The 16,524-nt window shown below is 61.2% G+C and overlaps 2 protein-coding genes and 1 non-coding gene across 3 annotated transcripts in view; 1 reads left to right on the top strand and 2 right to left on the bottom strand.

Annotated features, from left to right (window-relative positions):
• The window catches only part of SLC5A10 (solute carrier family 5 member 10), a 66,418-nt gene extending 65,444 nt beyond the window's left edge, over nt 1-974 (top strand). The window contains 1 exon segment of the mRNA XM_066364998.1: nt 646-974. Coding sequence (XP_066221095.1) covers nt 646-743 — 98 coding nt within the window. The 3' untranslated portion in view covers nt 744-974.
• Nucleotides 975-990: 16 nt separating this feature from the next.
• GRAP (GRB2 related adaptor protein) overlaps nt 991-16,524 on the bottom strand; it is a 31,539-nt gene continuing 16,005 nt past the window's right edge. Inside the window, exons 3-5 of the mRNA XM_066365000.1 lie at nt 12,259-12,381; nt 4,644-4,812; nt 991-2,318 (exon numbers count right to left, since the gene is read on the bottom strand). Of these exons, the coding sequence (XP_066221097.1) occupies nt 2,133-2,318; nt 4,644-4,812; nt 12,259-12,381 (478 nt within the window). The 3' untranslated portion in view covers nt 991-2,132. The remainder of the gene's footprint in view (nt 2,319-4,643; nt 4,813-12,258; nt 12,382-16,524) is intronic.
• Nucleotides 13,682-13,757, bottom strand: TRNAG-GCC (transfer RNA glycine (anticodon GCC)). The gene has a single exon. It is a non-coding gene; the product is annotated as a tRNA-Gly (tRNA).

Here is a 16,524-nt window from a genome sequence, read left to right as displayed (position 1 = left end):
TCTGTCCCTCTGACTCCCACCCCTGGGGCCCTGGGTGACCCTCCTCTGTCCCTCTGACTCCCACCCCTGGGGCCCTGGGTGACCCTCCTCTGTCCCTCTGACTCCCACCCCTGGGGCCCTGGGTGACCCTCCTCTGTCCCTCTGACTCCCACCCCTGGGGCACTGGGTGACCCTCCTCTGTCCCTCTCACTCCCACCCCTGGGGCCCTGGGTGACCCTCCTCTGTCCCTCTCACTCCCACCCCTGGGGCCCTGGGTGACCCTCCTCTGTCCCTCTCACTCCCACCCCTGGGGCCCTGGGTGACCCTCCTCTGTCCCTCTCACTCCCACCCCTGGGGCCCTGGGTGACCCTCCTCTGTCCCTCTCACTCCCACCCCTGGGGCCCTGGGTGACCCTCCTCTGTCCCTCTCACTCCCACCCCTGGGGCCCTGGGTGACCCTCCTCTGTCCCTCTCACTCCCACCCCTGGGGCCCTGGGTGACCCTCCTCTGTCCCTCTCACTCCCACCCCTGGGGCCCTGGGTGACCCTCCTCTGTCCCTCTGACTCCCACCCCTGGGGCCCTGGGTGACCCTCCTCTGTCCCTCTGACTCCCACCCCTGGGGCCCTGGGTGACCCTCCTCTGTCCCTCTGACTCCCACCCCCTCCAGGTGACGCTCGGAAACACGCTTTCTGGGCCCGCGTCTGCGGCTTCAATGCCATCCTGCTCCTGTGCGTCAACATCTTCTTCTACGCCTACTTCGCCTGAGGTGTCCCCCACCCTGGGCAGGAGAGCGGGGTCCACCCTGTTTCTCTGATGAGGACACCACAGCGCAGAGAAGGGTGGCTGTCCTCACGGCTACGTGCAGGTTCCGTGCTCAGGGACTGACCCCAGCCGGCACGGCAGGAGCCCTGGAAAATCAGGGAGGAAATGAGGGAAAAAAGAAGGGGATACTTAAAAAAAAAAAAAAATAGTAGTCACAATGGGAAAGAAAACTCGATTTCTGACCCTCACACTGTGTTCCCGGTTTTATTTTGAGGATGTGGGTCCCGGTCAGGGGCGGTACAATCTTGCCCGAGCTCAGGCCACCCCTGGGCAGAGGGGACGCCCTTCCCGACTCAGACGACTCAGACGCAGCCCCCGTCCCGAGGCCGCCCCCATCCTGGCTGTGGCAGCCGCCACCGGGGCCTCCTCTCCCTCCCTCCCTCTCCCCCTCCCTGCCCACTGCCCCTCCGTCACCAGCCTGGCCCTCCAAGCCGGTTCGAGCTCCCCTCACTCTTCCTCTGCCCAGAGGTGCCCAGACTCTGCACAGGTTGCTTCGGACCCCCAGCTGGGTGCACATTCTGGGCGGACACCTTGTCTTTTCTCAAGCTGGGGGCCCCCCGCTCACACTGCGCACCCCGTTTCTGGATGCCACCGGACTTTGGGTTCCAGCTCCGGCCCCGGTTCTCACCTGGCCTGTGGCTCCCCCAAGCTCCTCGGGGTCTGGGCAGGACCCCGGGCCTTGAACCAACAAGCCTCTTAGGGGGCTACATCCCGGGTTCTCTCCGCCAAGGCCACCTGGGCCAAGGGGGCAGCTGCCTCCGTTTCTTTCCCCACTGCCGCCCCTCCCCCAAGTGTCCGTCGTGGGTAGGGGTGCGGGGTGCCCGTGGGGAGGCTGCAGTGGTGGGGCGCTGTGGAAAAGGTGGCCTCCGCCTGGAGGCTTTGCAGCGAGTCCAAGCCAACAGCACTCTTGCCCCTTACACCTCCAGGGTCCTTTGAAGGGAGGGGCAGGCAGGCCCAGTGGGTGGTCAACCCAAGGTGAACCCACAACCCTTTCTGAGGATGGGGCCACTGAGGGTGACGGTGGGCGGGGCCTCTGCCAGCCCAGCCTGTGATGCCACAAAGCTGCTGACCACTGGAAAGAGGCCGTGGGAAGCCCAGGGAGCTGCCCTTGCCTGGCGGGCACCGAGCGTCACTCGGCTGTGGGCACCCAGGGTAGCCAGTTCATGTGGAGCGGTAGGGGGCTGGACTGGGCAGTTTGGGGGCCCGTGCTCCTGGGCCAGGCCCTTGGCGGGGCCCCACGGGACCTGGAGGCGGTGTCCACGGTATCGGTCTGGACTTCAGTGCCCAGCGGACAGACGGTCGGCCAGTCCTGCCCGCGGGGCCCCCGTGGGGTCAGAGGTGCACCTGCTGGACGTAGCTCCGCGGGAAGAAGCCGACATGCCCGCAGAACCGGCCTCGCCACCAGTGCGGGTCCAGGCGGTCCAGGACCTCGATGAGGTCCCCTCGGCGGAAGCTGAGCTGCGAGGCGTCCTGGGCTGAGAAGTCAAACTGGGCCTGGGCGAAGCAAGCCTGGGGCGCCTGCGAGGGGAAGAGGCTGTGAGCGGCCGGGGGCCCTCCCGGGAGAGGCGGTTCCCACGTTCCCGCGGGTCAGAAAGGGGAACAGCTGCAGGGCAGGACAGAGGTTGGACTCTGGGGCGCCTGCGAGGGGAAGAGGCTGTGAGCGGCCGGGGGCCCTCCCGGGAGAGGCGGTTCCCGCGTTCCCGCGGGTCAGAAAGGGGAACAGCTGCAGGGCAGGACAGAGGTTGGACTCACTGGTGTCTCCGAGGTCAGGGGAAGGGCCACCCCCCACGGGGCTCCCGAGGCCGCCCCCCTGCCTGTCTGCTGCCCAGACGCGGTGTCTACGCAGGACATGACTGTCCCGGTGGCTCAGCGGGGACCTGAGTCCCCTTCGCTGAGGGGCTGCAGTGAAGTCCCTGCCCGGCCTGGGCTCTCATTTCCCTGGCTCTGCCACAGCCAGGGGCTGCAGTGAAGTCCCTGCCCGGCCTGGGCTCTCATTTCCCTGGCTCTGCCACAGCCAGGGGCTGCAGTGAAGTCCCTGCCCGGCCTGGGCTCTCATTTCCCTGGCTCTGCCACAGCCAGGATGATTTTTGACGCCAGGCCCTGGGTCCACAAGAACCATAAGAACCACAAGAACCACAAGAAACACAGGGCCTTATAAACTGGAAAGCTCTGTAGCCGAGAGCACTGTTCACTGCAGCTGCCCCTCGACCAGGCTTTGAGAGAGAGAGAGAGAGAGTCACTTTGAGCTGCTCCCCGCTCGCAGGCCTGGGTTCCCTGTGCTACCTATGCCCCCAAGTGACCTGGGGTAAGTCTCTGCCCTCTGTGGGACTCAGTTTCCCCACCTGCAATGGCATCTGGACAAGAGCTGTCTGTGGGTGGGTCACAGGTCCCAGCCGGGTGCCCTGACAGCTCACACACCCAAGCACTCTGGCCCTACCTGCCCCAGCAGGATCCTTGCTCTGAGCCTGTGGAATCTTATCCGGCACAGGAGATAGGATCAGTGGACCGGCGGTAATTAGTGGTTCTCGGCCCAGGAAGGAGGAGGCGGTGGCGGCATGGGTCCCAAGAGATTGGAGCCCACAGGGTGGGTGATCTCAGGGCTGGGCCAGAGACAGAGGTGGTGGGTGTCGGGGAGTCCTCAGAGGGCCCCTCCCCCAGCTCCATCCCAGCTCCCTCGCACTCCTCCAGGTCAGAGCTGGCCCAAGCTGCGAGGGGGAGGGGGCGGAGGAGAGCTCACAGCTGATCTGGCCGCCAGGGACAGGCTGAAGAGAACAAGCCTCCCGGTGGGACCCCACTGCTGGGGGTCTCCCCTGGCCTGTCAGGTCCCAGGGCTCATCCTACTGGACGTAGAGGAAACGGGGGTCCAGTGGTGCATGAACTGGCCCGGAGGTCACACATGGCAAGGCCGTTGGGGTCTAGGAACAGGGCCGGACCGGGGACTCCTCTGTCGCCGCAGCCCAGTGGCCCCCTCCCTCCTCAGGCCTTGGCTATGGCCATGCCCCCGGCTGTCCCCTCTGCAGAGCCCAAGTCCCTCCGGGTTGTCTCAGGGTCCTGACCGCCAGCCCCAGACCTTGCCGACAACCCCTGACAGAGGAGCAAAGCACATCAGAGCTAATAACCCCACGAGCTGGTGTCATCATCCTAATGAGAGCCGGTCCCTGGCGCCCCCTGATGAAAGGGCTGCCTGGCAAATTGCTGTTATTGTGAGGACGAGAGGTGGCCAACCCCCCCCCACCCCACTCACACACACAACAACACACACACCCTGTATCTGGCCAGAACCTCGCCCACACTGACCCGCACCCCACCCAGGGCCAGCAGGTCGAGGGAGCAGAAAACCAGGACGGAGCCTCCTCGGCTGGTGGCCTGAGATGAGTCCCGTCCCTCTCCAAGCCTCGGTCTCGTCTGGACAATGGGGACAACCAAGCTCCCAGTGCACGGAGCCCACGTGAGTACGTGGCGCTCAGTAGGCCCCATCAGTGTCAGTTCCTTCATTCATTCATCAAACATGTATGGAACACCTACTGTGTGCTATGCCCTTCGGACCACAAGCCAGAATTTCTCCCCCCATGGCATTTCCGGCCTGTTCCTTCCCTCTCTCTCCCTCTTCTCCTTCCCACCCTGCGGGTCTCACTGCAGTGCCACTAGGATAGACCCTCACGACCTGGGCTGGACCCTCCTTCCACATGGGACTGTGGGGGAAGGAAGGGAGGCCAGGCCCCCGGGGAGGAGGGCGCTGACCCCACCGGGAGTCACAGCCCCTGCAGACATGGGGCCGGGGGGAGACACAGAGAGGCTCACACTGGGCCAGCCCACCGCCCATCCCCGTCTCTGCCCACCTACCTGGAGCAGGGGCTCCTCATCCCGCAGGAAGATCTGCCGCTTCTTGGCGATGGTGGTCGTGTGGTAGAAGTCCACAAGCTCGTTGAGGGAGTTGAACTTCTCCTCCCACAGGAAGTACTTCCCCGAGGCCTCTCGCAGCACCTTGAAGTGCTGCACCTGGTCCCCATAGCTGGTGGAGAGGACCCATGGTCACCGCTACTGGGCCCACAGCAGCCAGGGGGACCACCGCCCGCCCAGCACCGCCCTGGGTCCTCCCTTCTCCCCGCCGTCTGGAACCCGGCCTTTCCCTCTCCTGGGGACACCCGGGGTCAGGAGAAGGGGCAGGTGGGGAGGACGTGCCAGGCCCCACGGACCTGGCTCGAGGCACGGCCTGGTGTGTACCCCGTGGCAGCGGAGTACGGAGGGAAATGTGTGGACCCTGGGACCAGGCCACTTTCTCGCTGTGACTTTAGGCAAATCACTCAAATTCTCTGAACCTCAGATTCCTCATAAGAACCCCTCCCTCTGGATAAGTGCTCAGAAAAGGCTGACTCTGGTTTACTTAATTATTATTATTATTTTGGAGAGAGAGAAAGAGAGAGATACAGGAAGGGAGAGAGATGAGAAGCATCAACTAACTCATCGTTGCGGCACCTTCGTTGTTCATTGATTGCTTTTTCATGTGTGCCTTGATTGGGGGAGGGGGCTCCGGCCAAGCCAGTGACCCCTTGCTCAAGTCAGTGACCTTGGGCTTCAAGCCAGCGACCTTGCGTCCATGTTGATGATCCCCGCGCTCAAGCTGGTGACCTTGGGGTTTCGAACCTGGGACCTCGGCGTCCCAGGCCGACGCTCTATCCACTGCGCCACCGCCTGGTCAGGCCTGACTGGGGTTTGTTGGCAACACTGAATGGGTGTCTCTGCGAGAGGTGAGCAGACAGCATGTCCTCTCTGGAACGCCGCCCTCGGCCTTGATGCTCTTCCTCCTTCGCTGTCCCCTCCAAGCCCATGCGGTCCCTTCAGCCGCGAATTCTAAGACCACCCGGACTCAGACCAGAGCCTCTCCGTGTGAGAGGAGCTCAGGCATGTGGGGCGCTTTATCTCCCCACCCACACCCTCCTCAGGAACCTTCTATGGCTCCCCATTGCCGTCAGGATAAAATCTTAACAGCTCAGACTCAGGAGTTTTGATTACACGTCCAGCCTCATTTCCGTAATGTAATCTCCGGTGCGATCAGCGAGCCTCTCACCTCCCAGCCTTTGCCCAGCCTTTCAACCCCCCACAAAACGCTCTCGCATGCCACCTGGCTCCGCTGAGGAGACCGCCCACTCTCCCAAACTGGCTGGAGGGGTGGAGCCTGCTCTGGCTTGGACCGGGCAGAGGGACCTGCCGCCGGTGCCTTCCCATATGATGCAAATCCCAGGCCAGGACGGGCCATGCAGGGCTGAGGCCAGAGGGAGGGCTGGTGTGGGTCAGCCCACGGACAGCACAAACCACTGGGATCTTACTCCCTGCTGCAGGGGTGGCCAGGTGGGAAGGAGCCAATTGGGACCTTTGCACAATGGGGAAACTGAGGCCCTGCGTGCAGCCACGACCTGCCCAGAGCCTCAGAGTGACCAAGGCCAGAGCTGGGGCCACATCTGAGCTCCTGCATGCCAGTGTCCCCAGCTGGTTAGCATCATAGAACAATAGCAATAACTACTGATTCCAGCCGTGACATCAATAATGTCCCAGATCTTGTCATTCCCAGCCCAGTCCCACTTTGTGTTGTTACCTGGGCTGTGACTCCCTGCCCCCAACCCCCAGGGAGGCCCTCCTTCTCCTGTCCCTTCTGCGTGGCACCCTTCCCAGCTCCACAGCTCGCCTGGACAGATACCCCAGCCCCCTTCTCTGGGCCTCCGTGTCCTCACCTGCCCGATGGGAAGGGAGGGTGCATTGATACACTCTCCACAGTGAGGTGAGGGAAGCCTGGGACTCTTGGCTGTGCAAATGCCACCAGAAGTCTGCCCAGAGCTCCCTGGGCCAGGCTGGGAGCCACAGGGGAACCCCTGGACTTGAGTGCACAAGAGGAGTGTCAACCAAATAGCAGAGAGAGACCAACAGCCAGGCGGGCGAGAAGCCAGGAAGTCCCCGTGGACTCGCCGTCTGAGCGCCCGGTGCCCTGACTTGGTGCTGGGGGACCCTGAGGGTCGGGCGGCCCCCCCTCTGGGTTAGGTTGAGTTAAGGGGGGTGGGCGACTGAGAAAAGACCTCACCCCCAGACGGCCTCAACTTGGAACCCTTTGGGTCTTGAACATTATTCTCAGCCACCTGGAAAGGGATTTGAAACAAAGCATTCCCTGAATGCCGAGGAGGAGGAGGGACAGAGAGCGGAGGGCGGGAGGCGAGATGCAGAAAAGGGGCCTGAGGCCCAGGTGTTCCGGAACCTTCCAACCTGAGGATTTAAGAATTCCCCAATCTGGGAGAAGTGCATGTTTCAGCCCCTAGTCCGTGCAAGGGACTCAGGGGGGAAAAAAAAAAAAAAAGGCCTCATCCCCGCTCCCACCTGGTTCATGCTGCTCCCTGATCCACCGCCGGGAGAGCAGGGCCCAGAAAGGATGGGGTCTGCCCCCAGCCAGGGGCCGCGGTGCAGGAGAGGCTGCCGTGTGCCTCGGGCGTGGGCCCTGTTGCCATGCTAGCCCCTGGCCTGATCAGGGACTGCCCTAAGGCCCAGCAGGGCCATGTCCCTCTGATGACCCCAAGGGCTCAGCGCTGGGGGTGGGGGGGGTGCAGTCTCTCTCCCCGTCTCCCGCCCCATCCGGGCCAGCCTGTCTCCTGGACACCCAGGTCCTCATCTTTGGCTCTCACCAGGAACATTCCCCTCTTCTCCTACCGTCTGCTCTTGGCCTTCGCCATCCTTCAGGGAACCCGAGAACCTCTTAACCAGGACTCTGCACACCTCCCACCCCAGGGCCCTAGGACGCGAGGTACGTAGGGGGACTGAGTCTGGGAACAGTGACCCCTGGACTGGGAGGGCTGGACGGAGAGCAGACAGCCCTGTTGGAGAGCCCTCCTGGGATGGAGAAGGAGGCAGGTGCAGTTCAGAGGGGCTCTGAACCTGGGCGTGGCCAAAAGAGGGGTATCCCCAGCTGGTGCAGGACCGTGGGCGGAGCCGAGGGCACCTGTGCATGCAGGATCCTGGCCTGTGCGTGCCCGGCGTCTGTCTCCACTGCGCATGCGTGTGGGTGTGTGTGGGACTGGGCGTTGCATCCCTCCGAGCAGAGCGCCCGTATTGTCTCTCTGTGTGTGACCCCCACACCCACCTGCCCAGGGGGCTGAGGGGCTGGGCCGGGCTCCCAGGCTGTCAGAGGAAAAGCCCCAAGGATCAAGTCAGCCCTGATGCTACAGCATCTGGTCCGGCCCGGCAGGTTTTTCTGGCTTGGTGGCAGCAGCAGCAAAGGTGACACTGGCGTCCAGAGAGGATGAAACAGCCTGGGTTAAGGTCAGGAGTCTGAGGAGGCCAGGCTGCTAACTGCCCCCTGGGTGGTCTCTCCATGAGGCACGGCCCTTCTCTAACCTCCCTTGTCCTGTCTCTGAACAGGGAAGGGCAGTACCTGCACATGGAACAGAATCAAAACCCCCTCGGGGCCCTGGCCGGTTGGCTCAGTGGTAGAGCGTCAGCCTGGCATGCAGGAGTCCAGAGTTCGATTTCCGGCCAGGGCACACAGGAGAAGCGCCCATCTGCTTCTCCACCCCTCCCCCTCTCCTTCCTCTCTGTCTCTCTCTTCCCCTCCCGCAGCCAAGGCTCCATTGGAGCAAAGTTGGCCTGGGCACTGAGGATGGCTCTATAGCCTCTGCGCTCGGGCGCTAGAATGGCTCTGGTTGCAACAGAGCGACGCCCCGGATGGGCAGAGCATCACCCCCTGGTGGGCATGCCGGGTGGATCCCGGTCGGGCGCATGTGGGAGTCTGTCTGACTGCCTCCTGTTTCCAACTTCAGAAAAATACAAAAAAAACACAAAAATCCCCGGAAGGGGGCTGGTGGACCCAGACTTCTGCTGGGACTTCGGGTCTCAGGGAAGGTGGGTGGAAGGGTAGATCAAGTCTATCTGGGCGCAGAGGGTCAATGGGCACCAGCTCTGCTCTTCCTTGCTGTGTGAGCTTGGGCAAGTTACTGTACTTCTCTGAGCTTTTAAGTTTCTTTGTTTTTGTTTTTTTACCTGGAATCTCTGTTGCTGGGATCACTTCCTCCCTGTCTCGGTGTGCATAAAATTGTGCCCCCCACCACTCTATTCCTCCTGCTTCATTTTCCCAAGTGCCTTTACCAACTTCCAAGATTCTGTATCATTTACTGACCGTTTATTTTATTGCCTGTCACCCCAGTAGAACACGGGAGCCTAACGAAGGGAACTGTGTCTTGTTTTGTTTGTGGCCGAATCCCAAGCGCCTGGGAGCGGGCCTGAGGCGCAGCCGGTGCTCAGGGGCCTCAGAGGCCCAGCAAACCTGCCCCTCGCCCCTGGGGGGGGGCTCTAGCCCGAAAGGAAGCCCACAGAACACCTCACTGGGGAGCAAGCTGTCACCCACAACAGAGGAGCCCACAGCAACCTGGGCTGAAGTCGGGGTCAGTGGCTCCACGGCCCAGGACTGCACCCCAGCCAGCTCGGACAGGCTTCTGGATGTGGAACAGGACCTGCCCTCTGCAGACTCGTCAAGGCCAGCCGGCCGTGGCCCCGGCTGCTCCGTGAGGCCCACACACCCCGCTTCTGACAGCTTTATGAGGCTTGGTGTGAGCGTGCAGAAGGCACCGTGCGTCGTGGGGCGAGAGTCCCCACGAGCCACACTGGCGCAGGCGGAAATGCCCTCACCAGCGAGCCCGTGCACCGCTTTTCTGGATGGCCCTCAGGTCAGCATCTCCAGGTGACACACGGGGACGTTACGGTCGAGAGAGAGCGGGGTCTGCCAGGGGTTACACGGCAGCCCCGGAGCAAAGCCGGGACAGGAGCTGGGCTCTCGCCGCCCCCCACACCACGGCCTCCCTTCTCTAACAGCCCTAGACCCGTGGGGGCAGGGCCAGGATGCACCGTGTGGCCCTCGAAGGGTCCATCCAATGGCAATGGCTACAACGGGCATTTATTAAGCGCTTATTTTACGCCAGGCATCTCACTCCGCCCGGACATTTGTTTTACAGAGGAAGAGACAGAAGCTCGGGGCAGCGAGCCCGGGGTTATACAGCGGTCTCCACAGCCTCCTGAGCAAAAGCCAATGCTCCCCCCACACAGACTGTCTGAGCCTCAGTTTCCTGCTCTGATCACTGCCCAGGTATCCTCCCAAGGACCACGGAAAGGCCTCCACGAGAGACAGTGGACCACAGGTGGGGGTGGCTTCCTGGGAGCCCTGACCCAGCTGGCATGAAACCGAAGGTGCAGGATCCCACCCGGCGGGGCTGTGCACGAGCCAGCCTGCAGGGCCCAGGAAGCTGCTGCCAGTTCAGCCCCCGGAGGTCCTGGCCAGGGTGCCTTGGGGGAGGTGCTGGGGTCATCCACGTGCCAGGATTCCTCTGAGGGACGCTCCCAGACCCAAGCCTCAGCACTGCCTCCCCTGCTCAAGAACTGCTGCTCCCTAGTACAGCCCGTCTCCCCTCCCGGTCAGATTTGTTGCTGTCCAAAGCCACCTTTCACTGGCCTACCTCCGGGCCTTTGCACATGCTCTCTCTGGGGCCTGGCATATCCTTGCCCCACTTGGTGCACCAAACTGTCACTCATTCTTCAAGTTCTATCTAGTTCAGATGTCACCTCCTTTACCATGTGGCTTGTGCTTGCGGTCACTGAATTTCTCTTACTCGTTTCTTCGTGGTGAGCACCCTGGGCCCGGCTGAGTCCGTTTTCCTACCACACTTTCCCTGTCCTGCCCTGCCCTTCCTTGGTGGACGCAGACACCATAATAAATAGGGGGAGATTTGAGGGTTCTGAACCTCTCTTCTTGGGCACAGGCTTGGCTGCACTTACAGAGAGGCGCCAGAAGGGGGCAGTGGGCAGGCTCAGGCCCCCTGATTTGTGAGGAGAGGAGACATAAAGGGGTGAGGGGGTGGAGAGGGCCACCACCTCCCCTCAGCTCAAGGTGCCAGAAGCCACTCCCATGTCCCGACATTGCCAGGTAACCTTGGTCTTTGGAACCGATTCCGGGAGCCATTGAAAGCCAGCCCAGCTCAGCTGGTGGGCACCTCTCCCGCCATCTCCTGCTCTTGCAGGGAACTGGGTGGAAGTGGGGGTCGGGCTTGGGAGGAGGGGAGGGGAGACAGGGGTCACTGCAGGTGCCCACAACCATCCCGGTGGGAGCCAGGGCCAAGAACTCACAGGACTCCCCCAGCCCCACACGCCCACACCCCTACAGTGTTACCATTTTTTTTTCTTTTTTTTTTTTAATGTATTAATTTTAGAGAGAGCAGAGAGAGGCAGTGGGGCAGGAACAGGTATGCGCCTCGACTGGGCAAGCCCAGGGTTTCGAACCGGTGACCTCAGCGTACCAGGTCGACACTTGATCCACTGAGCCACCACCACTGGGTCAGGCTAATGCCACCTCCTCTGGGAGACTGTCCCTGTGTTCATTTGTTTTCTGTCCACTGTCTCTCCAACTAAGACATGAACCCACAAGTGAGGCAACTTGGGTGGTCTCCTGGTCATTTCCCTGGTTTCTAGGATATAGCCTGACACGTGGCATGAGGAAACAGGCACAGAGAGGTTGAGCGACGTGTCCAAGGTAACACAGCCAGGAAGTGGCAGAGCCAGAATCTGAACCCCAGCAGCCTGGCCCCCAGCATCCACCCTGAAACCCTGCCTCCGTGCCTTGGTGTGTCCTGTCCCCAGCGGTTCCTTTCTCCCCGATGATAAATCTTTGATGGCCATAGAATAACATCCAGACCCTCAGCTGGTGCTTGAGGCCTTGCAGTCAGCCCAAGCCAGCTTTCTAAGCACATCCTGATGCTCGGGGCGGGGGCCACACCTGGGGTTGCATCCTTCCCTAAACCCCACCCCCGGACGGTCACCTGCTTCCAGGAGTTTGCTGGGCGGCTCTCTCGCTCTCTCTCTCTCTCTCTCTCTCTCTCTCTCTCTCTCGATGGTACTGTGTGCCCTCAGTCAGCTAGGCGGCTCTCTCTCTCTCTCTCTCTCTCTCTCTCTCTCTCTCTCTCTCGATCTCGATGGTACTCTGTGCCCTCAGTCCACTAGGCGGCTCTCTCTCTCTCTCTCTCTCTCTCTCTCTCTCTCTCTCTCGGGATGGTACTCTGTGCCCTCAGTCTGCTAGGCGGCTCTCTCTCTCTCTCTCTCTCTCTCTCTCGATGGTGCTCTGTGCCCTCAGTCTGCTAGGCGGCTCTCTCTCTCTCTCTCTCTCTCTCTCTCTCTCTCGGGATGGTACTCTGTGCCCTCAGTCTGCTAGGCGGCTCTCTCTCTCTCTCTCTCCCTCTCTCTCTCTCTCTCTCTCCCTCTCTCTCTCGATGGTGCTCTGTGCCCTCAGTCTGCTAGGCGGCTCTCTCTCTCTCTCTCTCTCTCTCTCTCGATGGTGCTCTGTGCTCTCAGACTGGGAGCCTGTCTGGGCGTGGAGACTCAGCTCAGTGGCTGTCTGCCTGTCTGCCTCCCCTGCCCTGCACCGTGTCTGGTCAGCACTCACTTCACAGAGATGGAGAATTCCCCCGGGGAGCTCTCGCTCTCTCGGATTAAGAAGGCTCCCAGGTAGTTCCGTTTCATCAGAATCTCTTCGGCCAGCTGCCTGGAAATCCTGCCCGAGTACCACCTGCGGAGAGAGGGGACAGGTGAAGGCTGTGGAGAGGCCAGGCTACCTTCTCTGTGCCCGGCGTCTCAACCGGCCAGGGCCAGTAAAATAGTTTTTATTTTATTTTATTTTTTTTATTTAGTGAGAAGTGGGGAGGCAGACAGACAGACTCCCGCATGCACCTGACTGGGATCCACCCGGCATGCCCACCAGGGGGCGATGCTCTGCCCATCTGGGGAGTTGCTCTGTTGCAACCAGAGCCATTCTAGCGCCTGAGGTGGAGGCCATGGAGCCATCCTCAGCGCCCAGGGTTAACTCATTCCAGTCGAGCCATGGCTGCAGGAGAGGAAGAGAGAGACAGAGAAGAAGGAGAGGGGGAAGGGGGAAGAAGCAGGTGGGTGCCTCTCCTGTGTGCCCTGACTGGGAATCGAACCCGGGACTTCCATATGCTGGGCCAATGCTCTACCACTGAGCCAACTGGCCAGGGCCAATAAAATCTTTAAACACAAACAAAAACAGCCTGACCAGGTGGTGGTGCAGTGGATGGAGCGTTAGACTGGGATGCCAAGGACCCAGGTTCAAGACCCCGAGGTCACCAGCTTGAGCACGGGTTCATCTGGTTTGAGCAAAGCTCACCAGCTTGGACCCAAGGTCGCTGGCTCCAGCAAGGGGTCACTCGGTCTGCTGAAGGCCCGTGGTCAAGGCACATATGAGAAAGCAATCAATGAACAACTGCAGTGTCGCAACGGAAAACTAATGATTGATGCCTCTCATCTCTCCGTTCCTGTCTGTCTGTCCCTGTCTATCCCTCTCTCTGACTCTCTCTCTGTCTCTGTAAAAACAAACAAACAAACAAACAAACAAACAAAAAACCCAATTCACCAAGCCTTGTGCATCCCCGCTTTGGTGACCTAACTCAGGGAGCCTCCCTTCAGCCAACCCCCGGTGAGCTTTTCAGTCTTAGATGGTAGATTCTTAAAAGTGAAAAAAAAATTTTTTTTTTTAATTTTTATTTTTTGTATTTTTCTGAAGCTGGAAACGGGGAGAGACAGTCAGACAGACTCCCGCATGTGCCCAACCGGGATCCACCCGGCACGCCCACCAGGGGCGACGCTCTGCCCACCAGGGGGCGATGCTCTGCCCCTCCGGGGCGTTGCTCTGCCGCGACCAGAGCCACTCTAGCGCCTGGGGCAGAGGCCAAGGAGCCATCCCCAGCGCCCGGGCCATCTTTGCTCCAATGGAGCCTTGGCTACGGGAGGGGAAGAGAGAGACAGAGAGGAAGGAGGAGGGGGTGGAGAAGTAAATGGGCACTTCTCCTATATGCCCTGGCCGGGAATCGAACCCGGGTCCCCCGCATGGCAGGCCGACACTCTACCGCTGAGCCAACCGGCCAGGGCCTATTTTTTATTTTTTTTATGGAGACAGAGAGAGAGTCAGAGTGAGGGATAGACAGGGACAGACAGACAGGAACGGAGAGATGAGAAGCATCAATCATTAGTTTTTCGTTGCATGTTGCAACACCTTAGTTGTTCATTGATTGCTTTCTCATATGTGCCTTGACCGTGGGCCTTCAGCAGACCGAATAACCCCTTGCTCGAGCCAGCGACCTTGGATTCATGCTGGTGAGCTTTTTGCTCAAGCCAGATGAGCCCACGCTCAAACTGGCAACCTCGGGGTCCCGAACCTCGGTCTTCCGCATCCCAGTCTGATGCTCTATCCACTGCGCCACCGCCTGGTCAGGCTTAAAAGTGAAAATTTAAGAAAAATAATAATAATAATAAAGGTGATGACAAAAACAGTCGCAGCTTTGGTCTGGCGAGGAAGGATCTGACCCTGTACCCATTTCACAGATGCACAGACTGAGGCCATGTGGACTTTTTCTCACAGGTATGGAGTTCTTTTTCTTGCTGACCACGCAGAATGGGGTATACAGAAGGTGTCTGATAAGTCGTGCAATATCTCCACTGCCTCCAGGGTCAGGGAGTCAAGGGCTGGGATCCATCTTGGGGCACGGCTCGGGGCGTTCCTACCCCCAACACCAACCCCTGCCTATTTGGGCCTCGCCTACCCAGTGATTATAGACTCTATAATCTTCATATACCATCAGGAAGGTTAACTCTTTCAACAGACCTACCCGAAATTTCTGGTGGGTCACCAGACCTTTGCTCTAAGATTTCCCTTCCCGGCCCTGGCCGGTTAGCTCAGTGGGTAGAGTGTTGGCCCAGCATGTGGACGTCCTGGGTTTAATCCCCGGTCAGGGCACACATGAGAAGTGACTATGTGCTTCTCTTCCCCTCCCTCTCCCCCTTCTTCCTCTATTTTCCTCCTGCAACCAGTGGCTCGGTTGGTCCGAGAGCTTCAGCCTCAGCCGCTGAGGACAGCTCAGTTGATTGGAGCGTGGAGCCTAGGCCCCAGACCGGGGTTACTGGGTGGATCAAAAAAAAAACCCCGCGAAAACAGGTTTCTCTTCCTTCTTTCAGCAGATGCTTACTGAATCTGAGCTTGGCCCCGGAGGCAGGCCGGAGGTGGGACGTTTTCTGTGGTCCCGGGCTGAGAGCGGCCCTCTAGCCGCCGAGAGTGGAGGACATCAGGGGCAGTGGCAGGTGCTGGTGGTGTCCTGCGGTGCCCCCACGTCTGCCCCAGGCACCAACCCGGGACTCTGCCCCAGGGCTTTTCCTGGTGACTCACATGCTGGCCCATGTGCTCAGCTTCCTCAGTGACGACTGAGGGAGCAGGTGGGTGAACGCCCCCCACCCCGTGCCCTGAAAACTCCGGGGTGCCTGTGCTGCCCTCCCCTCCCCACCCCCACCGCTTCCCTAGCCTGCTGGCCTGTCCAGCTCCTCCCCTGCCCACTTCCCACTCCAAAATAAAGTCCTTGTCCTCACATCCTGTCTAAGGCCCTGCTTCTGCGGGAGCCCACGCCCTCCGCAGTGAGGAGCCAACCAAATGCTGCCCCAAACTGGGAGGGACTCTGGGCCCATCTCGTGGTGGGTATCCCCCCAGGAGGGGAGGCCGTGAAGGGGCTTGCTGAGTGTAGGGGGTCAAGGCGACCAGCTCGAGAGCTCAGCCTGGGCCTCTGGGGTGTGGGAGTCCTGGACGGAGGCCCCCTGGCCGGAGGCTGAGCAGGACGTGGAACTCTCGGGCTCCGGGAGCCGGGGGCCCAGGGAAGGGAGGTCCTGGCCGGAAGCCCCGGGAAGACGCAGGTACAGAGCCTGCTGCAGGAACAGGGCCCAACATGGCTGCACGTGGGCGTTTCCTGAGGTCCTGGTGTCTCCGAAGAACCCACAAAACCCTAGGAGGCGTCAGCGTGTGGGAGGCCGTCACCCTCAAAGGCTGTGTTGCAACCGCACCCTCCAAGGACACCCGCCCTGCCCCCTCCAGGGGGAGCCAGGGCTGCCTGGGGCACTTCCCCGGGTGTGGGAGGCACCCGCACTGGCCGCAGCCCCGAGCCCGGCTCTGTCTCCCAGCCCCACTCCACTCCGCACTGCCCGCAGCCCGAGCCCGGCTCTGTCCCCCAGCCACACTCCACTCCGCACTGCCCGCAGCCCCGAGCCCGGCTCTGTCCCCCAGCCCCACTCCACTCCGCACTGCCCGCAGCCCCGAGCCGGCTCTGTCCCCCAGCTACACTCCACTCCGGGCCTCCTAGCCTCCTCCCCCGCCATTGTGCTGATGTGGAAACTGAGGCCGAGAGAAGGCCAGGGGTTCCCCGGAAGGTGGCACAGCACGTCCTGACCTCGGATGGACTCTCTCCACCGCCCGTCCTGCTGAGCCCAGCCTGGGGCTCACAGCAAGGGCTGCACATCCCACTCTGCCTCCTGCCGGCCACGTGACCGGGGACCAGCTGCTCCACCTCTCTGGGCCGCTGTCTCCTTGTCTGTGAGGCCGGACGGTCCCCAGCTCCCTGGCCCTCAGAGGATGAGGCGGCCACACTCAGTGTTTCCTGCAGCTGCTGCCGCAGGGAGCTGGGTCACTGCCTCCCTCCTACACGTCTCTCCTCAGGCCTGCCGGCCGCCCGCCCGCCCCTCCCCGGCCAAGGTCCACCCTAACGTCCAGGCCCGGCCGACTGCGCCCTTCCTCTGGGCAGTCCTCCTCGACCCCCACCAGCCACGCAGCCGGGGCAGGTGTCTTCCTGGGCCCTGCTCTGGGAGTACCTGGCCTGCAGCA

This window comes from Saccopteryx leptura, chromosome 2, assembly GCF_036850995.1.
Source record: "Saccopteryx leptura isolate mSacLep1 chromosome 2, mSacLep1_pri_phased_curated, whole genome shotgun sequence".
Classification (NCBI taxonomy): Eukaryota; Metazoa; Chordata; class Mammalia; order Chiroptera; family Emballonuridae; genus Saccopteryx; species Saccopteryx leptura.
This window is presented reverse-complemented; position numbering and strand designations above follow the sequence as displayed.